General features: G+C 42.1%; 2 protein-coding genes and 1 non-coding gene across 12 annotated transcripts in view; 2 read left to right on the top strand and 1 right to left on the bottom strand.

Moving 5' to 3' along the window:
• Positions 1-4,215: 4,215 nt before the first annotated feature.
• COPS5 (COP9 signalosome subunit 5) lies at positions 4,216-21,058 on the bottom strand. 4 transcript variants are annotated; one of them, XM_045581465.1, is made up of 9 exons: positions 20,961-20,975; positions 18,474-18,753; positions 16,171-16,405; positions 15,099-15,227; positions 14,380-14,445; positions 13,208-13,293; positions 11,776-11,887; positions 6,605-6,753; positions 4,216-4,455 (listed from the first exon to the last, which is right to left on the bottom strand). In XM_045581465.1, the coding sequence occupies exons 2-9, from the start codon at positions 18,614-18,616 to the stop codon at positions 4,371-4,373; spliced, it is 1,005 nt and encodes a 334-aa protein (XP_045437421.1). In that variant the 5' UTR covers positions 18,617-18,753; positions 20,961-20,975; the 3' UTR covers positions 4,216-4,370. The 4 variants fall into 4 exon arrangements, with proteins under 4 accessions (XP_045437421.1, XP_036292969.1, XP_036292967.1 ...); XM_036437076.2 differs by lacking the exon at positions 6,605-6,753 and having other exon boundaries at positions 20,961-21,058; XM_036437074.2 differs by lacking the exon at positions 20,961-20,975 and having other exon boundaries at positions 18,474-18,851.
• Positions 7,746-7,852, top strand: LOC118718704. Its single transcript, XR_004987888.1, has one exon. It is a non-coding gene; the product is annotated as a U6 spliceosomal RNA (small nuclear RNA).
• A 133-nt stretch (positions 21,059-21,191) lies between the features above and the next one.
• Positions 21,192-25,600, top strand: part of CSPP1 (centrosome and spindle pole associated protein 1) — an 81,647-nt gene continuing 77,238 nt past the window's right edge. For 6 of the 7 annotated variants that reach the window (XR_006741586.1, XM_045581460.1, XM_045581462.1 and 3 more), the window contains exon 1: positions 21,192-21,321. The gene's annotated coding sequence lies outside the window, so the exon portion shown is untranslated. Of the gene's footprint in view, positions 21,322-22,813; positions 22,899-25,600 lie in introns of those variants that run through there. The other variant, XM_045581461.1, reaches the window with a different exon arrangement.

The raw sequence follows: 25,600 nt of genomic DNA on the forward strand, positions 1-25,600 counted from the left end.
CCAGGTACATGCCCTTGACTGGAGTCGAACCTGGGACCCTTCAGTCCCCAGGCCGATGCTCTATCCACTGAGCCAAACCAGTTTCTGCCTAAAAGTGATTTTAACAGTACATTAAAATTTAGAGATACTTTATTTAAAAAGAAATTTAGTGATACTTTAAAATTATTTGTAAAGGCTCTTGCTTTTTAATAAAGTAGCTACATTTAAAAAAAATTTCTTGGGGGAGATAAGAGATCAACTGAAGGACTTGTATACCTGCATATAAGTACAACCAATGGACACAAAACTCTGGGGAGGGAGGGCATATATGGGAGAGGGAGGGGGCAATGGTAAGATATGTACACAGATAATAATTTAATAAATAAAAAATAAAGTCAATAGACAATAAATAAATAAAATAAAATAAATTCTTTATTGATTAAGGTATTACACATTTGTCCTCAGCCTCCCATTCCAATCCTACACCCCTCCCCACTCATGCCCCCACACCCCTATTGTCCTTGACCACTGGTTACGCTCAAATGTATGCACACAAGTCCTTTGGTTGATCTCTTCCTTTTATCCCCACCCTCCCTCTGAGGTCCAACAGTCTGACCCATGGCTCATCTCTGGTCCTGTTCTTGTTCATCAGTCTATGTTGTTCATCATTTCCCCTAGATGAGTGAGATCATGTCCTACTGGAAATATAAGAATTGAAAATGAGACAAGCTGAAAGGTTATGCTGAAAGACAAATGAATCAGTCTGGAGTGAATTTCTTTCTGGGCCAACTGTTCTTCTGAGACCCAATTTCAATGTCAAACAGTTCCTTATGTGTATATGTCAGCAATGATATTTCAGTTTTGGATGGTGGACAAATGGTGGTAATGCAGGTCTTACCCTCTCTGGTTTTGGTCCTGGGCAACCTGCAGTGACACACAGCTGCTGACTGATAAAGGAGCTACATCTATAATTCAATGCAAATATGCCCTAGCCTGTGTGATTCAGTTATTTGGGCCACTTCCCGTGCACTGAAGGGTTGCCCATTGATTCAGAGCGCATGCTCAGGTTGCAGGCTCAATCCCCAGTAGGAAGCATGCAGGAGGCAGCTGATTGATGATCTCTCTCTCTCTCAAAAAAAAAAAAAAAAAAAAAAAATCAATAAAAAAATGCAATGATCCTTTTTGCTATTTTTGCGTGGGCTGCTCCAATGAGTAAAGGTACATTGATGTCTCTGTAATATTTCTCAATGTTAGTAGTTATTTGGGTATCGACCCTACTCCCAGTTCCAGGGGTGACCCTTAATTTGTCTAATGCAGTCACTATATTTAATCCCAGGGATGGGCTAATTACTCAAGTTAGACGACTCAGACTGAAGTGGGAACCTTATGTTGACAATCATGAGCAGCTATGTCCCCCTCACTGCATGGTGTGGTATGCAGCCACTTTGGCAGAATCTGCTTTAGGTTTAGTCAACATGTGTAGGGCAGAGCTGAGAATCATAACAGGAAAACTAATCCAACTGTGCCTAAGCCAAATTTGATTCTGGACTCTGGAGTTAGGTGAGCCAAACACTCTTATTGTTTAAGCAACTGGTTGTGTGTTACTTTTGTTGTTATATGCATTTTCCATCACACCAGATGTCTTAAAAATTTATTAAAAAAAATATATATTTTATTGATTTTTTACAGAGAGGGAGAGAAAAAGGGAGAGCTAGAAACATCGATGAGAGAGAAATATCGATCAGTTGCCTCCTGCACACCCCCTAACAGGGATGTGCCTGCAATCAAGGTACATGCCCTTGACTGGAATCGAACCTGGGACCTTTCAGTCCGCAGACCGATGCTCTATCCAGTGAGCCAAACTGGTTTCAGCTTAAAATTTTTTTTTTTTATCTTGTCCTGGCTGGTTTGGCTCAGTGGATAGAGTATCATCAGCATGCAGACTGAAGGGTCCCAGGTTTGATTTTAGTCAAAGCCACGTACCTTGGTTGCAGGCACACCCCCAGTGGGAGGTGTGCAGGAGGCAGCTGATCGATGTTTCTAACTCTTTATCCCTCTCCCTCTCTGTAAAAAAAAAAATCAGTAAGATATATTAATTTTTTTTTTTTTTTTTAAATCTTCATTGTTGAAAGTATTATAGCTGTCTCCTTTGTTTTCATACCAAGATGTCTTAATTGATCAGGTTACAAATGTCAACTTAAATATGGATAATTATATTCTAGTCTTGGAATGAAAAATGCCAATATGTTTCACAGTGACTTCAATTACTCCTCTTTCATGTCAGAACCTTAACTATTCAATCTTGTCTGTCAGAGAAAACTCAACAAGCTTGTGAGTGTTCCTGAGGGACTCGGTATAGTGTTGGGTTTTGCCGAAGGCTGTGGCAGTACAGATTTTGGTTGCTTGTTGGAGGTAACCAGATTTTTTTAAAAGGGCACAGAAATGGAGGTCAGCTGGAGCTATCTGAAACTGGGTGCCTGCTTTTACTTAAAGGGATATAAAATGAGACCAAAACGCTCATGTATCATTAACTGAGAAAGTGTTTGGTTACTAATGGTACCTGGTTTCCTCAGCTTGCCAAAGACCATCTCATTGCTAAATCTAAGGGGGAACTTATAGGCTTTGCTTTCCTTGACTTCTTGGCAGCATGTGAAGGCAAATTCTGAGTTTTACTTCTGTGCTTCATTCAGTGATCTCTTCTTCTGCCATTTTAAAATCTGATGTTTCCTCGATTTGTCTTGGGTCTTTTGCTCACTCTTTATTTGCCACAGGTCATCTCATCTGCTTTCACCCAGCCATCACCCCCAAATCTCTTAACAGAATGCACTTAGAAACCTTAAATACTTCAACATTTCTGCTGTTTAAGACACTAATTCCGCATTCCATTAGGATGATCCAAAAGGTTCCTGCAAGGTCTACCCTCATACCTATTAAAGTCATTTCTTGCCACTCCCCACATTCTACTTGACACTCAAATCTGAGTCTCAGCTCTTGAAGGTTCTAAAGTTCTTGCTTTCTGCCTCTGGCCTGCACACATTGCTACAGTCTCTGCCAGTAGAAGTTAATTGCTTCCCCATTATGCTTTTTCTGGTTAGTCCTCCTTTAAAATTCCAGCCTAATGCCAGGCACTTCCTTTAGTAAGCTCACCTGGGTATCTCCACTCTGGGGTAAGCGTTTTTCTCCAGTTCCCCAGCACACTTTATTTCTCCCTTTATAGCAACAGGCTTTGGTTCTTGTTAACTAAGTTCTGCAAGGACAGTGGTCATGTCTCTCTTGCTCAGAATATCTTCAGAGAGAAAAACTGGGTCTGGTTCAGTAAAGGCACTTGGTGAGTTTTTGAAAGACTATATATCCTGTGCTAGACTCTGTCTCAAATAAGTTATTTGATTTTCCTGAAAATCTCTTATGGTGTGGCTTGGTTAATGTTTCAAAGGGAACAAAATGTTACAAAAATACTGTATTAAATTATGTTTTTACTAGTGGACTATCAAAAGGAGATCCTCAAATAACACTGCTTTATTCAATGCTATTTCATTATAACTTGATGAGATGCTCTATGAACTTAACTCGTTTATATAAATTATCCTATGGTAAAAGTGGTTTCCCTGGAGTTATAAGGACCTTCAGTAAGGACTTAATGTACAGGCAAATTGAGAAGTAGCTCCGATAATCAGTATGCCAAGTGAAATGCTGAAATTCTTTGACTAATTTAGAAAGACAAGACACTTGAAGAAGTAGAAGTGTGGCTCAGTCGGTTGAGTGCTGTCCCATGCACTGCAAAGTCGTGGGTTTGATTCGGTCAGGGCACACAACCAGGTTGTGTGTTTAATCCTGGGTTGGGGTGTGTCTGGGAGGTACCGATTGATGTTTCTGTCTCTCTAAAAGTAAATAAAAGCATAGTAAAAAAAAAAAAAAAGAAAGATTGCCGAAACCGGTTTGGCTCAGTGGTAGAGCGATGGTCTGCGGACTGAAAGGACCCAGGTTCGATTCCGGTCAAGGGCATGTACATTGGTTGCGGGCACATCCCTGGTAGAGGGTGTGCAAGAGGCAGTTGGTCGATGTTTCTCTCTCATCGACATTTCTAGCTCTCTCTCTCCCTCCCTTCCTCTCTGTAAAAAATCAATAAAATATATTTTAAAAAAAAAAGAAAGATTATATTTCTTTTCCTCAATTCTAGGATATTAAAGGATACTAGAAAAATATTGTACCCTCTCCCACAAAATAATGAAAGACCAATTTCATTTTAAGGACTTTTATTATAGGATGTTAATATATTCAGGACACTTCAGAGCACCTTATACTTCTAATCAGATTTTTGGTAACTGTTTTTAAAATGTTACTTGAGTATTTTCTCACACTGGCTTTCAAGCAAAAGTACTACTTATGATTGTTTAAGAGACGTTAATTTGATTAAACAGTTTATCCTTAATAACCTGAGACATCAATCCATGGATAGCTTCTATGGTCGTTTTACAGCTGGAAAGAAAAAACACATTACGTAATGTCACAAGACCTGAAAAGTGGCTCAACTATACCAGCTCCCTCCCATTCCATTGCTGAACCCCCAATAATGACTTTCAGTCCTATTCAGACTCCCTTAAACATACCAATTTTTCTCATTATTTTTAACCTCCTGCATGTCTTTTGACCACTTCACTACTTATGAGCACCTTCACAAGGAATAATAAAGTGAAATTTGATAGAATTCGTAACAGTTAATTTTCTTATGTGTCAGCAGCTTTAGGAAAAGTTTTGTTTTAGAAGGTGACTAACTTATATATAATTCATAAATATATAGATTTCAATATTACATTAAACTCTATCATTCTTTTCCTTGTTTATTAGAATAATTTAAAAAATGACTTTAAAGAATCCTATGCTTTTTCCCCTGAAATAAACACAAATATCCTTCAAAGAATTAAAAGTCAAAGTTAGTTAAGTGGGTAAAGGACTTAGATTTTAGAATTGATCTATAATAATAAAAGCATAATCTGTTAATTAGGTAAGATGAAGCCAGGGCTGTAGCCATCACGGTTGTGAGGGAGGGATCTATCAAGGCAGCCATGCAGCTGTGAGGGAGGGGGTGAGGCAGCCACCTAATCCTAACTGTAACCATAACCATAACTCTAACCCTAACTCTTGCATGAATTTCGTGCCTTGGGCCTATAGTAAAAAATAAAAAGCAATTACCTTCCCTGAAAACTATAACAATCCACCAATATTCAGAGGAGATGCAATTTTTAGAAAGTTACCCAAAACAGGAAAATCCTCTACTTTTATACATCTACTTTTGTCCTTTCTACTTTCCTTTTTATGTAAGTAAAGGCTTTCCCATAATGAAGTTTTTTGCTTCATAAGAAATTGAGATGTAAATGTAGCTAAAATTACAAATCACAGACTTATAGAGACATATGAGGAAAACAGACTTAGAGCAGTGGTGGACAAACTGCGGCTCTTGAGCCACATGTGGCTCTTTGGCCACTTGAGTGTGGTTCTTCCACAGAATACCACGTGCGGGTGCACACGTACAGTGCGATTGAAACTTCATGGCCCATGTGCAGAGGTCAGTTTTCGGCTCACAAAAGAAATTTCAATCATTGTATTGTTGATATTTGGCTCTGATAACTAATGAGTTTGCTGACCACTGACTTAGAGCAAATACCAAAACTGATACCTAATGTCAAAGGAAAATGTAATTATTTTCCAGGCTATTAGCTCTATCTATCTGAAAACCCATGAAAAAAGAAAGGAGTGAGGTAATTTTAACCCAATGGGGCTTCTTTTTCTAATATACATTGTCTTCCCTTCTCCCTTATCCTTTACACCGAAAAATCCAGTTTTTCTTAAAATGGACACCAAGGTTTTGGTTATACAGATGTCAACATGCTTTGCCCTTCCTTTCTGCCCCTAATTATCATATTAAAACTTAAAATTTTGTTAAAGTAAATGTTATTTAGGTAGTTTCAATCTTGTATGCATCAGCAGCGCCAAATAATTCTTTCCTAAATTATCAGAGAACATATCCCAAGTTTGTTTCTAACAAATCTTGGCAGTGAAATTTGGGATACTAAACAAAAGATTATTTCAGAAAAATAACAAGGGAGTACTATGCTACTTAGGGCTTTAAAACTTTATAAAAAATTAAAATTTAATAAATCTTACTTTAATTCCTAGAAAATAGTTACGTTAGAATGGATTAGGACATGCTTATGCAAATTTTTTTTTTTTTTTTTAAGATTTAATGATTGGTACTAGCTGGTTTGGATCAGAGGATAGAGTGTTGGCCTGTGGCCTGAAGGGTCCTGGGTTTGATTCCGGTCAAGGGCATATACCCAAGTTTCAGGCTCTATCCCCAGTAGGGGGTGTGCAAAAGGCAGCTGATCATGATTCTCTCTCATTATTGATGTTTCTTTCTCTCCCTCTCCCTCCCTCTCTGAATTCAATAAAAATATATTTTTAAAAAATTCACAATAAACTATAGAGAAAACAGTACAGATGCTTCATTAAAAAAAAATTCAGTGAGTAATTCTAAGTTATAAGTAAGTGAAACCATGAAGAATTTGAAACCTATTATTATTTGCAAATCTGGAAATAAAAAGAGGGACAAGAACAGATTTGCTTTTACCTGTCTCGAGTAGCTTTGGCAAGTTTGTCTTCTGACTTCCGGTCGTGTGTTTCCAGACCCAACATGAAACTCCCTCGTCCCAGCTGAGCTTCTGACTGTTCTAATTTTTCAGACAAATCAAAGACCTGGCCGGTGGTATAGTCTGCATTCTGTGGGGAAAATGACATTGTTTCAGTGTATAATACAAGTCTACCATTAGATAATTTTAACGTAAAATAACTCTCTTCAATATAGAACATTTCATTTACAAAGAATTCCACTATGAGGCAGCTCTCTAAGCAGCCCACTGGAAATTTCTCTTCGAGTGTACTTTCTCTTTACTTGCCCAAATAAATCTTCTCTAGTGAAAAACAAAAACAAAACAAAACAAACAAAGAATTCCACTATGAAAATAGAAGTGGATAGTCAGTGAATTATTTGTTATAATAGGCTTTCACAGATCTGAGCCCTGGTTCTGGTTCTGCTGCAGATTAGTTGTGAGGTCTTGAGAGAGTGGCTTTACTTTTCTATGCCTTTAGGTCTTCTTCTGAAAATGGGGGAAGAAGGTGATAATTGCGACCTTAAGGCTATTGTGAAGGTTAAATTCAGTAACATACATAAAGATCTTAGGATGGTCTATGGTACCTGGCCAAGCTTTAATAACTGTTAGAAATTTGGGAAATGTAGAGCAATACAAAGAAGACAAGAAACACATATAATCCCTCCACCTCACTCTAACCAGAGTTATATTTTAAAGCAGCAGTCACCAACCTTTCAGACCTCACAGATCACCAGTGGTCCACGGACCACCTGTTGGCGACCGCTATTTTAGAGTACTGCTATATTCTCACAATGCACAGCTATAGTTGGTAAGCTGGAATGTATACAGGGTGGGGCAAAGAAGCTTTAATTGTTCACATGGAAAAAGAATGGCAGGTTATGCCCCCGCCAGTGTGGCTCGGTAGATAAGAGTGTCAGCCTATGTATAGAAGGGGCTGGGTTTGATTCCGGTCAAGGGCACAGGCCTGGGCTGCGGGCCTGATCCCCAGTGGGGGCTGCAGGAAGCAGCCGATCAATGATGTCTGTCTCATTGATGTCGATCTTTCTCTCTCTCTCCCTCTCTGAAATCAATAAAAATATGTTAAAAAAAAAAGAATTGCAGGTGCTCGCTTCGGCAGCACATATACTAAAATTGGAACGATACAGAGAAGATTAGCATGGCCCCTGCGCAAGGATGACACGCAAATTCGTGAAGCATTCCATATTTTTAAAATAAATTAAAAGAAAAAAAAAAAAAGAATTGCAGGTTATGATTATAACAATAACAAATAAACTGTTTAGTGTTTTCACAACCGTAAACCTACTTTGCTTTGCCCATCCCTGTATAAAACATTTTGCCCAATTTCAGACTTTTCAAAAAAAAAAAAAAATTATATATATATATATGCTTAACTGCAATATTTTTAAAGATTTTTATGGGACATCTTTTAGAAAAAATGTCTAAAATAAAAAACAAAATTTCATGAAGATGAGTTAAGAAGTATATAGCCCATTTCTTTTCTATATTTTCAATAGAAGAGCATGAAGATTTAATAAACTTGGCAGCAATTAGCGTGTTATCCTGTTTGCTCAGTTTATAAGACAGTGTATAGAAAATACAGTTCAATCACCAAACATGAAAAGTTATTTGCTGCTATCATCCTATCTAATTAAAGAGTAATATGCAAATTAACCATCTCTCCGCTTCACCCACCAGCCACGCCCACCAGCCAATAAGAGCGAGTATGCAAATAAACCCAACCAAGACCAGAAGGGAGGCTTGGGTTTCCCTGGCAACAGAGGAAGCTGAGCTTTCCACACACTCTGGCAGGCCCAGGCCTTCACTCAAGGATACAAAATTTCAATTATAGAAATGGGGGCAGCCATTTGATGGAGCAGGAGGCTTGGCTCTGCTCCAGGCTACAAAGATTCAATTGTAGAAGGTAAATAAATTCCAGATCCCAGGGCCTCTGCTTTTGTCACCAAGTAGTGTGGCTGGCCTGCAAACCACCACAGGCTGCCCCACACCCCAAGGGAATCCCCACCCTGATCTGGGGCATTCTTCAGGGCAAACCAGCTGGCCCCCACCCATTCACCAGGCCTCTATCCTATCTAATAAAAGAGTAATATCCAGATTGACCATCACTCCAAAACACAAGATCAACATTGCTGCCCTCATGTGGTCGAAGATCCTGCCCCAGTGTGGACACAAGATGGCCACCACAATATTGCCAGCAGGGGAGGGCAGTTGGGAGGCACCAGGCCTGCAAGGGAGGGGACCAGGCCTGCAAGTGAGGGCAATTGGAGGCAATCAACCCTGCAGGGGAGGGCAGTTAGGGGTGACCAGGTTGGCAGAGGAGGGAAATTGGGGGCAAACAGGCTGGCAGGGGGGCAGTTAGACATCAATCAGGCTGGCATGGGAGTGGTTAGGAGGTGATCAGGCTGGCAGGAAGAAGTGGTTAGGGGCAAACAGGAAGGCAGGCAGGCAAGCAGTTGGGAGCCAGCAGTCCTGGATTGTGAGAGGGATCCCAGATTGGAGAGGGTGCAAGCTGGGATGAGGGACACCCTGCCCGAATTTCATGCACAGGGCCTCTTAGAAGTTACTATAAAAGGCCCTTTAAAATGCTACCAATACTTCAATTTTACAAACTTACATTTTTAAGGAAGCAATTTACTTTGCCTGGATTTAAATGGTTTAGGACACCATCACCGTTACCACTGTCCCCTGCCTCAAGTTTGGAGAAAACCCTCAAGTTTATAGATCACTTCATATTTGGAAGATTAAAGCCATGAAAGTGTAGGAAGGCAGAAACAGTTATAGTATTAAAATGAAATAAAATGACATCAATTACATTTTAGACACACACAGAATAATTTCTTAAGAGGACTACTTTCTTAAATCAGAAAATTATTTTTTCTGGTAATTTTTAGATTACATGCTTTAGCTGGGGAAATAAGATGAGTTGAACATATATTTATATATTTTTTTCTTAAAATGCTGCAATGTACTATATATAAAAACTACAAGGAAGGAAGAAATATAATTTAACCTCTTCTTGATTATTAATGCTTTCAATATATGCAGTGCTGTAATACAGGGACAGCCAAAGGCTGAGTAAGTAAGTCTGCCTTTATATACAGAGGTTCCGGCTGCCATGGTCTACATGCTTTCTCCCTTGTTACCATGTGTCACTTCTGGCTGCTAGGAGTACACTTGCCTCTAAGGAAACAACTCATATAAAGCATTTAGCAGCGTTTAGCGTATAGGAAGCTCTTAATAAAAGTTTGCTGTTATGGTCACTCTCCTTCCTTTTAATATGCTACTTCTGACTGTTAAGGATAAAAAATAAGAAAGAAAACTTGCCAGAACTGTGTTCCAAGTTATAGTAAATATGCTCAAGTGGGGTCTTTCCCCCTGAATACAATGAACCAAATAACAACAACAAAAATAACTTGTTGGGGCTTGATTATATGCCAGGCACTTTGCTAACTGCTTTATATAAAGTATTTAATTAAATCTCAATGTACTTAATGATGTGGGTACTAAGATCATTGAACCTAAGAAAGGCTCGGTCACATTAAGTAACTTTCTGAAGGGCAAACATGGCTAAAGTGGCAGTTGTTTGAAATGAGTTAATTTTATTCCAAATTTTGTGATTCTAAATATAATGCTAAATTATACTATAGTAAGTGGCCATTTTTTTTTTTCTTTAAGTGAAAAACAAAATAAAACAAAAAACAAGCTGTAACTGTTCCTGGCTAAGCTATAGCTAGCATAGGTAGATGCTTGTTAAATAAATATCCTTCTTGCCCTAGCCAGTTTGGCTCGGTGGATGGAGTGTCGGTCTGTGGACTAAAGGGTTCCAGGTTTGATTCCAGCCATGGGCACATGCCTGGGTTACAGGCTCGATCCCCAGTGGAGGCAGCCAATCAATGATTCTCTCTCATCATTGATGTTTTTCTATATCCTCCTCTCTTCTTCTCCAAAATCAATAAAAATACAGTTGGAAATAAATAAATAAATAAATAAATAAATAAATATTCTTCTAAGTATACTAGGTTTTAATGATAATATTGAAAAATATTCAGCAACTTTTTTGCCTAACATCTGCTGCTTTAAGGTAATGATATTCTGATTCCCTTCTGGGACAGCCCTTTCCCCATTCTTAGTCCATGTGCTCCTAGAACAGTTTCTTCTACCCCAGCCCACTAGTAAATCACTTGCATTGGCCCAGATCTGTCACATGGACATGTGACTTAAGCAAAGCCCACACACAAAGTCCTGGGGGAGAGAGGGAGAGAGACAGAGGGAGATAGGAAGAGAGAGGAGGGAGCGAGAGGGTGTGTGTATCTCAATCTTCTCTCTCTTTTTTTTTTTAATATATTTTATTGATTTTGTACAGAAAGGAACAGAGAGAGAGAGAGTTAGAAACATCGATGAGAGAGAGTCATCGATCAGCCGCCTCCTGCACACCCCCCACCGGGGACATGCCCGCAACCAAGGTACATGCCCTTGACCGGAATTGAACCCAGGTCCCTTCAGTCCCCAAGCCGAAGCTCTATCCTTTGAGCCAAACCGGTTTCGGCATCAATCTTCTCTTTTTAATGTAAAACTGAGAGGCTAGGAGGTCTGAGGCTAATGCTGCCATCTTGCTTTCACATGAAGCCTGAAACTGAAGCAAACTGACATGAAATCAAAGCCGAGAAAGAAGGACCAAGATCTCATAATACTGTTTGAAATGCAAACTTAGCTGAAGCTGAACCATTCCTTACTCCTCAACTTTGCAGCTCACATGATTCTCTTTCTTGTGTAAGCTAGTTTGGCTGGGTCTTCTGTCACGTGTACCTTGAGTCCTACTGAAATACCCAATAGAAAAACAGTATTTTTTCTCTATGTCTCTTTAAGGTAGGGACAGATCTGACCCTCATCTGGGTACTGTATTTGCCATTTGGACTTGGTCTTAATAGTACACGACACAGACCTTTGCTTGGACTATTATCCTAATCCAATCTGGTCATGCAGAATCTGACCCCAGCCCTGCTGTCTTGGCCAAGTCAGATGTAACTACTCCATGAAAAAGAGTTTCAGATATTAAGTGTCTTATTTAGCCTACGTAAAATTAAAACCCACCCCTTGAAATTATAGTACTTACGGTAAGCAAGCTAGAGGAACTCAGCGTATTCACCCAGTATTTATTCCATAAAAGCTCAAGCAATTTGCGATCCAAGGAGGACTTGAAATATGATACTTCTAAGGCATAATATCTATGAAACAAAAGCACAAATTTAGTAAGTAAAAAAATTCAACCATCTATATCTATATCTATCTATCTATCTATCTATCTATCTATCTTTCTATCTATCTATCTACATAAACGCCTAAACCGGCTGACCATACAGTTGCTATGATGCACACTGACACCTGGGGGCAGACCCTCAATGCAGGAGCAGAAAACACAGGCATGGAAACATGGGACAGACTGATGAATCTCAGACTGAAGTGAGCCTCATAGACAAAAGGAAGAATGTTCCAGGCAGAGGACACAGCAAGGGCCAAGGCCCTAGGGCAGGAGCCTGCCTGGCATGTCTGACACACCATAAGGAGGCTACTCTTCCTGTTCTGGATAGAGCAAAGGTTCAGCGGGAGATGAGCTCAGAGAGGTTACAGGGGTCAGACCACACAGGTTGTGAGTGCCATGGTGAGGAATGTGGATTGTATTCTTGGTGAGAAGGGAAGTCATTCTGAGGAGGAGGAACATGATTTTCACTTGGATTTTAACAGAATTAGTTGGGTAGTGAAGGGCAGAAGGATGAAGACTAGTGAGGCCAGTGCTTTGGTTCAGGCTCCAGATAGCTTGGGGCAAGATGACAGCAGGAGAGGTGGCAAGATACATTTAGAAGGTGGATAAAACTGTCCTCCGTTTCTTGAACACTTCTGAAATTGAGATGTAACTCACATACCGTAAAATTCACTTTTTTTAAAAAAAAATTTTTATTGATTTTTTACAGAGTGGAAGGGAGAGGGATACAGAGCTAGAAACATCGATGAGAGAGAAACATCGACCAGCTGCCTCCTGCACACCCCCTACCGGGGATGTGCCCGCAACCAATGTACATGCCCTTGACCGGAATCGAATCTGGGACCTTTCAGTCGGCAGACCGACGCTCTATCCACTGAGCCAAGCCGGTTTTGGCAAGATTCACTGTTTTAAAGAAGCATACAATTCATTGGTTTTTAGTATGGCTACATTAACTTTTGGAGTGAAATGTAGAAGAATTTTTGCTAGATGGAACCTGAGTACTTTGAGGTTGCAGACAGGCTAGTGTCAGCTTGGTCCTGAATATAACTTCTTTTAACAGACCAAGTATCTTATACACTCATAAAATGTTTATGGTTGTGTGAAAGACAATGTGACTAAAACAATTATTAATAAAAAGTTCAAATATTCTAAATTTGTACATTCTTACTATTATTTTAAAAGATATTATGAAATGCATTTTGTCATCTGTAAGGGGCTTGGACAGTATGATCTCTAAAGTTTCTTATAAGGTCTCTGGCATCAGATGCATCTTTAAATTACTTACTGTTTGCAGTGTACACCAAAGTCTTCTATTTTATTCAGAGGGATAGTCTGGTACTCAGAAGGGCCTTCATCAGGAGGTTTGTATCCCTAAACAAAAATGAAAAAAAGATAAGATAAAAAAGAAAAATAAGCAAACCAGAGGAAAAACATGTTTTTAAAAATATATATATTTTAATGATTTTTTACAGAGAAGAAGAGAGAGGGATTGAGAGCTAGAAACATCGATGAGAGAGAATCATCGATCAGCTGCCTCTTGTACACCCCCTAATGGGGATTTGCCCGCAACCAAGGTACATGCCCTTGACCGGAATCGAACCTGGGACCTTTCAGTCCACAGGCCGACGCTCTATCCACTGAGCCAAACTAGTTTCAGCAGGAAAAACATGTTTTATATGCAGCTTTCTATTTACAGAAACATTAATTTTGGGAAGCCAAATATTGAACATAAACGTTCTAGTAATAAAAATGTGTATTGCTTGTATCCTCCTTCAAACCCATTTGGTGGCTGAAGACTGGATTTGCCTTATAGTATTCTTTTTTTTTTTTTTTTTTTTTTCCTTTAGTGATGTATACTTGTGCTAATATCTATTTTAGATTGCAGGGAGGGAAATAGATGTACTTCACTTGTTTCTCTAGTGCTTGTCAGGATACTGTGGGCATACAAACACTTATTAACAAATGAAGACTGCCTTGCTAATAAAATTAACTATATAAGCCGAAACCGGTTTGGCTCAGCGGTAGAGCGTCGGCCTGCGGACTGAAAGGTCCCAGGTTCTATTCCGGCCAAGGGCATGTACCTTGGTTGTGGGCACATCCCCAGTAGGGGGTGTGCAAGAGGCAGCTGGTCGATGTTTCTCTCTCATCGACATTTCTAACACTCTATCTCTCTCCCTTCCTCTCTGTAAAAAATCAATAAAATGTATTTTAAAAAAATTAACTATATAAAGCACAAATGTATTATCTTCTGTTAAGGACAATTAGAAGTCCAATGCGCTATCCACTGCGCGACAGAGCCCGCTCTGTTAAGGACAATCAGTGCTAAGGACAAGTTGACTGCTATTTTGTAAATATTAAATTGTTTTAGGACAAAACTAGATACTAACCATAACTTTAAAAATAATTCAAATATTCGGAATTTAAAAAGTTATACCGACTTATAATTTTAAAAATTACCTTTGGGTATGTCCTAAAGGCTCCAAGATTAACTTTCCCTGCAGATATTGTTCTTGTTGGATCAATCTACAAAAAGGATGTATTTAGTTATCTGCCAATTATAAAAGCATTATATACTTCCATTTGTTTAAACACTATAAACCTAGAAATATATATCTACATAAAACACTATACAAACACACACTAATTAAAATAATCAAATAACAGGAAAAAAAAATCACAAACTAAAAATCCATTGAACATAAAAGTTCAATGAAGTAGTAAGTATAGAAATGTCTCATAGTTAATGAAGAAATTAGATATAATTAGTATATTATTTAAGAATATTATTTGAAGATTTGCTTCTTTTTCAAGAATATTTTTTTCTTTTAGATGAATTTCTGCCAGCCTGTATTGCATCTAGAATGCTAAACAGCAAGAGCTATTCTAGCAATTCCTAATGTACTCAATTCAATCAACAAAGGTGCTGGGATCACCCTCATCTTACTGAGTGGAGGAAGGGACACAGAGAGATAAAGTAACTTGTTCAAGGTCCCAGTTTCTTAGCGGTAGAATTCAGATTCAAACCTAGGCAGATTGACACCAGAAACTTGTCAATCTGCCTAGGTTTGTAGTGTAGTGTAGAGCACTATGTAGTGTACTGCTCTGACTACACTAGTTTTATTTCTCGGTGCGCTTGTGTTAGTAATCTTTGTGAGGAACTTAATTAAAACACTTACCACCACTGCTACGAATGGCTCCTGGAACTGCTGATTGAGCATCTGAGTGCTAACGTCAATCCCAGAAAGCCAGCAGCCGTAGCCAGGGTGGCTATGATACCAGCCAATTGCATTTTCAAGGCGCCCAACCTAACAAATGAAGAGGGCAAGGGAGCTTGAGGGTCCTGTTTGATCTTAACAAAACTTATTTGTCTGTTTACACAGCATTATAGTAAAATAATAATGTGCAGATTAGTTCATAGAATATGCTGCTTTCAGGTAAAACAAAAAAAAAAGATGTTTTGAATAGATAATATATACCAAAGCAAAAAATTAATAAGATACAAAGGTTACTCAGTCTTTTTCCTACCTCCTTCCCCTCAACTATCCAGTTTCTCATCCCAGATGTTGCCACTATACCCAGCTGCTTACATACCTATCTTCCTGAGATATTCTTTGAATATATGTAGGTTAACAGAAACAAACACGATAGCATATACCACATATAGTGTTTTACACTTTGCTTTTGCACTTAAAATATTCTGAGGTTTGTTTCATATCAGTAAATATATAACTACTGTTTTGTTTTTATTTTTTTTAAATGCTGGTTAGCAGTTCATTGTATGACTATACCATAATTTATTTAATCAGTTCTCTACTCAGTAACATTTAGGTTATTACTAAGGCTTTTGTTTTAAACACACATCTGATAATGAGTGTGAGAATTAAAATTTTTTTCTATTGAGATATAACTGACATATAACACTATATTAGTTCAGATGTACATCGTACCGATGTATGTACTACAAAATGATCACAATAAGTGTTAATTAACAGCCATCACCACACATAGTTACAGTTTTTTTTCTTGTGATAAGAAACTTTAAGATCAACTTTAAGGTCTACTCTCTCGAGTGTGAGAATTTATTTTTTAAAAATTAATGCTCATCTCACATATATTTTATATAGAAATTGTTGAAAATAACTTAAAATATAAACTTTAACGAGGGCAGCTGTAAGTTCAGAAAGCTGAAAGTCACCATGAGCCTCTCTAACTTGCAGTAACTGCACGTGAAGGAACAACATTTTTTACCTGCTTGGCATTTTCTATGTATGCGGCCATGTACTCGTACGCAGCAGCCTGAGCATTGACTCGTGTTTCGGTGCCCTCTACAGGCAAAGCAAAACTGTCCATAATGATCATCGTTTCCCCATCCACCTTCCCCAGCATCAAGCCCATCACTTCCAGGTTGCCTCCGGATCTGGCATGCATCACCATTTTCAGTAGAGCCAACGCTGAGATTTTGCAGTACTTAAAGTAATGGTGACTGCAAAACAAAAGCATGGTGTAATTAACTTTCTTACATCAAGTACAATGTCAAAAGAGTTTGTTTGGAGATAATGAGTATTGAAAAAATTTACAGTGATGGAAGGGGGAAAAAGTGTAAAATGTGGGAAAGAAGAAGTAGAAAAGGACAGAGTTTTTCTACAGGGGGATGGAAATGATAAACATGTCACAGTCTGGCCCAAATATTTCCCCATGGGGCAAGGGAAGAGCATGAAATAGTGTTTTAGAATACATTACTCAAACAGAAAAGAGGTAAAAGTAACTACATGACCAGTTCAAAAGACCTTTTCCCCATTAATTTTGGAATCAATAAATCTGACTGTGATTCTAGTTGGATGGTTATGCCTAACTGTTCTCAGGCCTAACCTCTGGCCTCGTGGTTAAGAATGTGGGCTCTGACATGTCTACCTGGGTTTGAATCCTGGCACTGCCAAGTTCTAACTAGCCTTGAAACCACTTAATATCTGTGCCTTAGTTTCCTCATTTGTAAACAGCGGTATTTCATAGAGTTGTTAGGAGGAAATAAACTAAATGAAATAATGTATAGCGTCGTTTAGTGCCTTAGTGCCTGTCACATACTAAACTTCCCTCTGTGCTATCAGCCTCAAAATAAAAAATGTAGCTCTAATATCTTGAGTTCTACAATAATCACTATTTCAGACTTTGTCAGCTATGGATTTGACTAAACTACTCTTGAACAAAATTACATTTGCCATCTCACTGATGTAGCCCAAGACAGCTAAGATGAATACAATTTAGGGCCACAATCAGGCAGTGAGGCAAGATGACAGTTCCCAAATATTTAATAGGCTGAATCAACCTAAAACGCTTAGCCCGCTATAGGAGCAGGCAGACCACCAGGCAAACTAGCCAGTCTGTACAGAGTGGTCAGTCAATGGCTCCGAGAAGCCTTTTTAAGATGTCTGCCCTCAGATTTCAATCACAAGTGGGAGACATGGAGACCTTGTCTTGGGAGTCAAGACATGAATTATAATCTGGGCTCCTCCATGTACTGGGAACAAGAAAACACAAGTTCGTGTGCTCCTCTTACATACATTCTAGACCCTTTTTATATATTACCTCATCTAATCTTCATGACACCACCAACAGATCTCATTTCTATTTTAAAGATAAAAAAAAAATGGATAAATCAATTTCCTAGGATCAAATAATTAGTGACAGAGCTGAGATTTGATTTTAAGTCTAGCTATTGCTCACTTTGGAGCTTTTGCCTCTGTGACCATGAAATAAGTCGCTGTATTTGCCTGGGTTGTCATGAGGATTAAATGACATGTGGAGATTTTTTAGCTCAGTGCTCAGCCCATATTAAGGACTCAATAAATGCTGCTGGATTTGGATACTGACAGGTATAGCCTGCCTTGTAAAAAACTGCAAGACAGATGAAATATGGTTTTTGTTGTTGACCACAGCTCTCCTTTTTATCTCTCCATTAGACAGACTGTGCTTTTTCCTTCCTTCCTAACAAATTTTGCTCTCAGGTGAAGAACCCTCAACTTGTCACCATTCCCAGGACATAGGGCTTCGCTCTATCGATATAATATCTAGAGTATTTGAACCGATGGAGTAACAGTAGACTGGGTAGAGTCTCGTGTGTTTCTGGAATAACTAACAGCAATTACAGAACTCTAACAAATGGCTCAGAGCTCCTGGGGCTGGCCGTAGCCTCCAGTCTGGGACCAGGCGAAGGTGCCGACAAGGTGTATATATCGCCATAGGGTTCAAGGTGGAGTGTGTGGCATGTATTCCAATGGGGATGTTGGGAAGTGACACCCCCAAAACCACCATTTGTATTCCTTTTCCATCCTCCAGAGGCGAACACGTTGAAGAAACAGAAAGGGGAGACGAAGAAAGCCCCCGTGGAGGGGCTCAGGCTCTACTTGCGGGTGTAAAAGACCAACATGTTCCAGGTGCACCTCCGTCCTCCTCCCTGCAGGCTCCCCAACCCCCAGCTCTCCCTCCCGCCGGGCCTCCCGCCCTCTCCCTCCTTTCCCTTCCCCTCCCCTGCGTCTCGCCAGGGACCTCCTCACTCCTTAGTCCAGGGCTTGGCCGCCAGGATCTCTTGCTGCTGCTTCTTGTCATATTTGTAGATCTCATCGATGCTCTGGGCTTCCTGCATGTTGTTGGCCAGCTCCCAGGTCTTCTGGGCCATACAGCTGCCGGACGCCGCCATCGCCGCGAGCGCGAGCGGCCGCCGCCTCCTCCGCAGTCACGGCACCGCGACTCCTCCGCCGGGCTCCCCAGGCGCGGGCTCCGGACCCCGCACGACCGCTGCAGAGCCGTCCTAGCCTCTCGGGGCGGCCATGACACCTGGGACCGGAGGTGAGGCTGGAGCAGACCATTCGGGGATGGGGGGGGGGCGGCGCGGGGCGCGGGGATCTAGCCGGCGCTCCCAGAGTAGCCAAGGGGCAGAGGAGCCTTCCCGGGCCCGGGGGAGCACGCGCCAGCTTGGGAAACGATGCGCGGGAGTGAGGGCCAACCGTGGTCGGCTGGGGCTGAGAATGGTACGGCCCGCCGTCCCGCGGTGCCGCGCCGGAAGGAGGGCAGCTGCCCGCTCTGCCCGACTCCGGCTCCGCCTCCTTGGCTCCTACTGCGCATGCTCCGCCCCCGCCTTCCCACCCCCGGCGCAGCCTCCAGCTGGGGTCGTGGGAAGAGAAACTGTATTGTCTTTGTTTTTTAAATAGATATATATATTTTGCCGAAACCGGTCTGGCTCAGTGGATAGAGAGTCGGTCTGCGGACTGAAGGGTCCCAGGCTCGATTCCGGTCAAGGGCATATACCTAGGTTGCGGGCTCATCCCCAGCAGGAGGTGTGCAGGAGGCAGCTGATGGATGGTTCTCTCATTGATGTTTCTAACTATCCCTCTCTCTTCCTCGCTGTACAAAAATCAATTAAAAATATTTTATTGATTTTTTTTTTTTAACAGAGAGGAAGGGAGAGGGATACAGAGCTAGAAAAATCGACCAGCTGCCTCCTGCACACCTCCCGCTGGGGATGTGCCCACAATCCAGGTACATGCCCTTGACCGGAATCGAACCTGGGATCCTTCAATCCGCTGGCCGATCCTCTATCCACTGAGCCAAATCAGTCAGGGCAAAACTGTAGTTTTTATGTATGTGGGGGGTAGGCATCTTACAGGAAGTAAGTTTGCTGCAAGACTGACAGTGAAGGATGTCTGCGGGAAGACGGGCCTGCAAGGAGTCCTGGGTGCGGGCCGGAAGGGAAACGTGGCCTCCTTCCCAACGAACTGGCCGGCGAACCGCTGCCCGGCGGCACGCCCCGGGGCTCGCGGGGGAGCGGCCCACGCGGACGGGCTCACACGTATATGACTTGTTCTCAGAGTCCTTTACAGTTTAATTCTCAGCGTTGCTCCGCAAAACCACCTGTCCCCGAGACCAAATTAATCTCCACAGCAGCCCGTTTTCCTCCGACCGTTCACACACTGTTTCAATGTTTGCTTGTTTTACGTATTCCTCCTCCCCCGCCTCTCCCCGACTCCGCACTAGATTCTGAGTCCGAAATCACAGGCCACTAACTAGGTTTGTGTTCCTTCTTTTATCCCTAACACCGAGATGTTCGAGAAAATTATATATATATAATTTTTTTATTTTTTTGCTGGGGCAGAGGGGGTTGGGGGGAGGAGAATAAGGTCATAGCTCACCTCTCCAGCTTCATCTTTCTTCAGTCACCCTGGAAAGTTTGCATGGATGGTTAACATTGCCTAAAATGCACGCCTCTGCGCTGTCTTTTTAAGACTCCCAGGTAGGAAGCGCCTATGAGTCTTTAAAGACAGCTCAGAGGTCTGTCTGCAGGTGCTGCTGTAACTGCTACACTGCACTGTAATGTTTACTTCGAAGCTTTTCTTCTCACCAGGTTTCAGAGAGCAGGACCCTCCACTCCTAACAGTGTGTGGCATACAGTTCAAGTAAAACCACGGCAGTGGTCCAACTCGCACCCGCCTGCGGCTTTGATAAACTTCAAGTTAAAGAAAATTTGCCTTTAAAACCCTGTTACAAAGTAGGGTAGGATAAAGGACTATTCGTTCTGCTTTTCATCGGGGGGGGGGGGGGGGGAGGAGGGGGGAGAGAGAGAGAGAGAGAGAGAGAGAGAGAGAGAGAGAGAGAGAGAGAGAGAGAGACAGGTGGTGGCATATGGCCACTCAGTATAGGGGTGAACTGAATATATTGAAATTGGTAGTAAAAGCCCAGGACAGCCGATACGGTTGACTCAGTGGATAGAGTGTCTGTCTGCGGCCTGACGTGTTCCAGGTTGGATTCAGGTAAAGGGCATGTACCTTGGTTGCGGGCACATCCCTAGTGGGGGTGTGTGCAGGAGGCAGCTGATCGATGTTTCTCATCTATCCCTCTCCCTTCCTCTGTTAAAAACAAAACAAAACAAAACAAACAAAAAAAACAGGACAAAACGTCCACCAAACTCCAGGGAGCAGAATAATTAATGCCCTGGAGAAGTATGTGAACCGTTTTCCTCTCACTGCCACCCCTCTCCTTTTCCTTACCAGGCTCTGCTGACTCTGTTCCCAGGCCAGCTGGGACCGGGAGGGTTTGGAGGGGCTGCAATCGGTTCGGCCTGGGCAATGGCTCCCGCCGTTGAACAGCCCGCAGGCGCGGGAGAGAACCTGCGGGCCGCCGGGCTGCTGTGCGGCCTCCGGGCCGGTGGGGGGCGCCCGCGGCCGCGCGCCTTTATCCCGTGTCCCCGGGGGGGCGGGGCCGCGCCGGGCGGTTGGCCAAAGGCGGGCGGAGGGCTCGCTGCGGGAGGCGGAGCCCGCGACCGGCGGTCCCCGCTGCCTCCTCCGATCGCGGAGGTCCTCGCCGGAGCGCCGAGCGTCTGTCTCCGCGGGCGCGACCCCGCTCTCCCGGGTGAGCCGGCCTCGGGCTGGGGACGGGCCTGCGGGGGCTGGCGGGAGGGGGTGCCCCAGGACCGAGCTCCCGGGGCCGAGGTCTCGCGGTTGCCAGGCTGGCGGCGGTGTCGGGGTGACGGGGGTTGGAGGGCCGGGCCCCCTGCGGGGATGGGTGGAGTGGGGGTTAGAAGGGGGGTAAGTCTCGCGGCCACCAGGCTAGGGCCGGTAAGGCGAGTTGTGGGTTCGGGGTCTCGCCGCAGGGCCGGGTGAGTGCCTGGCTCCCGGGTGGGGGGTTCCCTGGGAGTGGGGGTCCCCGTGGGAGGGGAGCAGGGGCGGGTCCCTGGGTTCGCGGTCCGGCTCGCGGGGCCGCCGCTGGCGCCCGCGGTGCCTTGGAGACCCGGTTGCCTGACAACGCGATGATGCTTCCCGGGCGGCCGCCACCCACGGCGCTGGGGCCGGGCTGAGCCTTCGCGCCGGGCGCCCTCCGTGCCCGCCGGCCGGGCCCGCCGTCCCGCGAAGCCTGCCCCCTGCCTCCTTCCCCGGGGCTGGTTAACGGTTAAAGGCGCTGTTCCCAGAGCTTTGCTTTCTTTGCAAGTGAAATGTACCCACCGCCCTGGGAGGTCGGCGCTGGTATGGTCCCGGATCCACCTGGCTCCTTGACCTTGAACCTCTTCCAGCTGCCTTGATTTTAGGGTGGTTTTCTGGAAGTTGAATCCACTTTTCAGGGATAGCCATGGGACGAGAGAGAGAGAGAGAGAGAGAGAGAGAGAGAGAGAGAGAGAGAGAGAGAGAGAGAGAGAGAGAGAGAGAGAGAGAGAGAGAGAGAGAGGCAGGCTGGTTCTCAAAATGACAGGGTTAAGAAGTCTAGCTTGGACTTCGGAGACGAAGACTGAATTCTAAAATACAACACCTAGTTTACCTAAGTTTGCAAACACCTCGGAGTGTAAGAGCCGAATAGCTAGCTCCACGCGTTTGTAAAAAAGAGTTATCCTCAGAGAGGTCCTGTTTTAAATGAAAGGCTGGCTTGTCCTGTTGAATCCCATGGAAACCAGTAAGACGCTGCCATTTTTCCTTGCATAAAATTCTCCTTAGAAGGGCGCTGACTTTCTGGTGGTTAAATATTTGCCAAAATGCCCCCCAGGGATGAAATCTTGGGTTTCCAGGTGACCTGGAAGGAGCAGGTGCTGTTTGGGGGAAACAAACTTTCAGCACAGTTTTTCTCAGGTGAAGTTGTCAGACAAACGTGATTTAACTTTTATAAACTTTGGGAACATTTTGGCTTAACCTTTTTAATATCATTCTGGCTGCTTTCCTGAGTGTGAGACCCGAGGTGTTTGACCAAGTGTTTTGGCAATTTTGCATTACCCAAAGCCCATCTAATTTATGTATCTGTCCTTGGTCATCATTAATGATTTATTATTAACAGCAGCTAACAAACCTAATATTGCTTTTATATAGAGGCAAACCTTGGAGATACTGTGGGCGGTTCCAGACACAGCTAGGCCTAATCTTTTTTGCAGGTGGAAGGTCTTGCCTTTAATTTGTAAAAAACGCAACACCTGTGAAGTGCAGTAAAGTGAAACACAACACAGCCAGGTTTGCCTGTGTTCACTCTTTGCATCCTGATCGCCCTTTGTCCCAGCAACATGGTGTTTACTTCTTGTAACATTGAGGGGGATTTGTCAGAATTAGGGTGTGCCCATGAAAGTAAGCTGTGCATCTGCCAGGAGAAAGAGATTCGCCTTTCATTTGGTGAAAAGATCTCCGGATTGGGAGAAACACTGTCTTCGATCACCTTCTCCCTCCCCCTCTTCCTTCTGAGGCTTTCATAGATTCCTCCCTACACCCCACACCCCACACCCATATGTTCTCACCCCCTGCTATTCTGTTCTCAGTCCTGTTCTCCTACACTAGGCTCTCTTTTTCCAGGCACTCTCTTATATAGTTTTTTTTTCTTCTATAGTTTTAATGGTTATTTTAAAAAGTGTACATCTTCTAGCCTGGGCTCTATTCTGAATTCCAGACATATTCAAATCCTTTCCTTGATACATCCTCTGGATCTCTTATGGGTCCTCAGGTTGAATCCCTAAACTCTCTTCTGGCTAGTCTGTGATCCCCGGTGACAGGAGGCATTTTATCTTGTCCACATTGGAGACAAGGGTCGTATCTTGTGCTTCATTTCCTGGCATCTAGAACCTTAAGGCCTCCTTTGGGAGGGACATTATTTTCCGCTTCTCATGCTGCCTTAGAGGGACAAGGATGGGAAGAACATTTTCCTCTTTCTTTATGATTGATGAAACCGGAAGGAGGAATTGGGCATGCTCAGTTTTTTCTGGATCCTCTCTGTTTGCCTAAATTTAGCAGATTGAATATGTTCTGATTTGTCTGTATTTCTACCTATATGATAAGCATAAAGTGTCCAAATTTACATTTATAGATGTTGATTTGGATTATGATAACAAGTATCAGTTATTGATGATTTAAATATCAGTGCTCTTTTAGACTTTTAAAATAAAGGCATACTTTTAACCTCATTCTGGCTGCTTTCCTGAATGGGAGACAAAGGTGTTTGAGCAAGTGTTTTGGCAATTTACATTACCCAAAGGCTAATTTATGTATCTGTCCTTGGTCATCATTAATGATTTATTATTAACAGCACCTAACACATTGGTTTATACAAAGACTATGAGACTATAACAAGAATTAATAAAACAGCTGTGATTTATTGATTTCTAAGTGTTAGATGTGCCATACATTTAAAAAAATACTTTATTGATTTTTAAAAATTTTTTAAATATATTTTATTGATTTTACACAGAGAGGAATTGAGAGGGATAGAGAGTTAGAAACGTCGATGAGAGAGAAACATCGACCAGCTGCCTCTTGCACACCCCCCACTGGGGATGTGCCCGCAACCAAGGTACGTGCCCTTGACCGGAATCTAACCTGGGACCTTGCAGTCCGCAGGCCGACACTATCCACTGAGCCAAACCGGTTTCGGCTGCCACACATTTTACATGCATCATTTTGTTTTTCTTCAGTACAACTCTGCAATATATATTTCTATTTTACAGAAGGGGAAACTGAATGGTAGAAAGGTTAAGGAATGTATTTGAGGTCAGTCACATACAGTCAATTAGTGATTGAATTGGTTTCAAATCCAGGTCTTTCAGCCAAACTATTATCCTGAAAACTGTATATCACCTACATACTGTGCACAGGCACTGGGGGGAAAAAACCCTGGTAATATCTTGAAAAAAATTGTAATTTTACATTGTATAGTGGAAGAAGATAAAGAATACCTTGTAGGTTTTTAAAATTCTTATTCTTTTTTATACTTAGGCTGTACACATTGACTCAGTCTCTCTGAATTATTAAGTAATTCTTGAATAATTTTGTAGTAAAACCTGTTTTATGTAAGTTGTCACATGCTTTTGGGAATAAGAAGAGAAAGTACGTAGTCATGACTGCTAGAAGCTGGCTCTGCTATCACCAAGGCTTTAGTGTTGCTAGGAACTGGCCTGACAATACTGCTTAGGCTTGGTTTTCTTCTGTTGAAGATAAACAATTGTATAGAACATCAACACCAGAGTGGGACTGCTTTGTGTCTGTGATGGATCAAGACAAAAACGGCACTACTCCGTAATCACATCCAAACACAGACAACACATGAATGTTGTCCAAACCACAAAACGCCAGACATCTCTTCTCCCACCTAATCGGAGTGACTGCTACCTCTATGGGTTAAAGCTTTGGCCTCACCCTGTCCAATCATAGTTACCCACTTCCTAACAGCATTAAATCCAGCAAAGCTCCACTCCTTAGACCCTCCTCCAAGTCACCTCACACAATCCCATCTTTTCCAACACCCTCTTACTAAAATAAGGATGCTTCTCTCCATGCAATGAGTAATAAACCCAAATAGTTTAACTATAGTAGTGTTCCTTTGTTCTTTGTCTGGAGGGCATTGCCAGGAGAAAGCTTAGTAGTATTATCTTTGACTTTTCAGTTTAATAGTAGAGAGATACTTGAATCAGAATAGAGAGTAGAACAAAATTAGAAATGATTAAACATAAACATATCTAATAAATCTCATGTTTACTGTTGTATATATTATACTCTTATTGTTTTAAAAAGGTATTTTATTACTATAGTTACTGTTGTATAAAATCAATTCTAGCATTTATAATTGGTGTTAAAGTATTATATTAAAGGGAAATTTAAGTATGTATAAATTCAATAGAGAAATTTCAAGTCTGATTACATCAATGTACATATGCTATATTAATAATTGTTAA

Source organism: Pipistrellus kuhlii, unplaced genomic scaffold, assembly GCF_014108245.1.
Source record: "Pipistrellus kuhlii isolate mPipKuh1 unplaced genomic scaffold, mPipKuh1.p scaffold_m20_p_14, whole genome shotgun sequence".
Taxonomy (NCBI): domain Eukaryota; kingdom Metazoa; phylum Chordata; class Mammalia; order Chiroptera; family Vespertilionidae; genus Pipistrellus; species Pipistrellus kuhlii.

Bases quoted from the DNA above. Each gene is read 5' to 3' on its own strand.
- COPS5 (XM_045581465.1), bottom strand. From the start codon at position 18,616: ATGGCGGCGTCCGGCAGCTGTATGGCCCAGAAGACCTGGGAGCTGGCC. The intron at 13,294-14,379 runs GTAATTTTTAAA...ATTTTTGTTTAG, and splicing joins CCTTTAGGACATACCCAAAG to GGATACAAACCTCCTGATGA. The intron at 11,888-13,207 runs GTAAGTAATTTA...TTTGTTTCATAG, and splicing joins TTTGGTGTACACTGCAAACA to ATATTATGCCTTAGAAGTAT.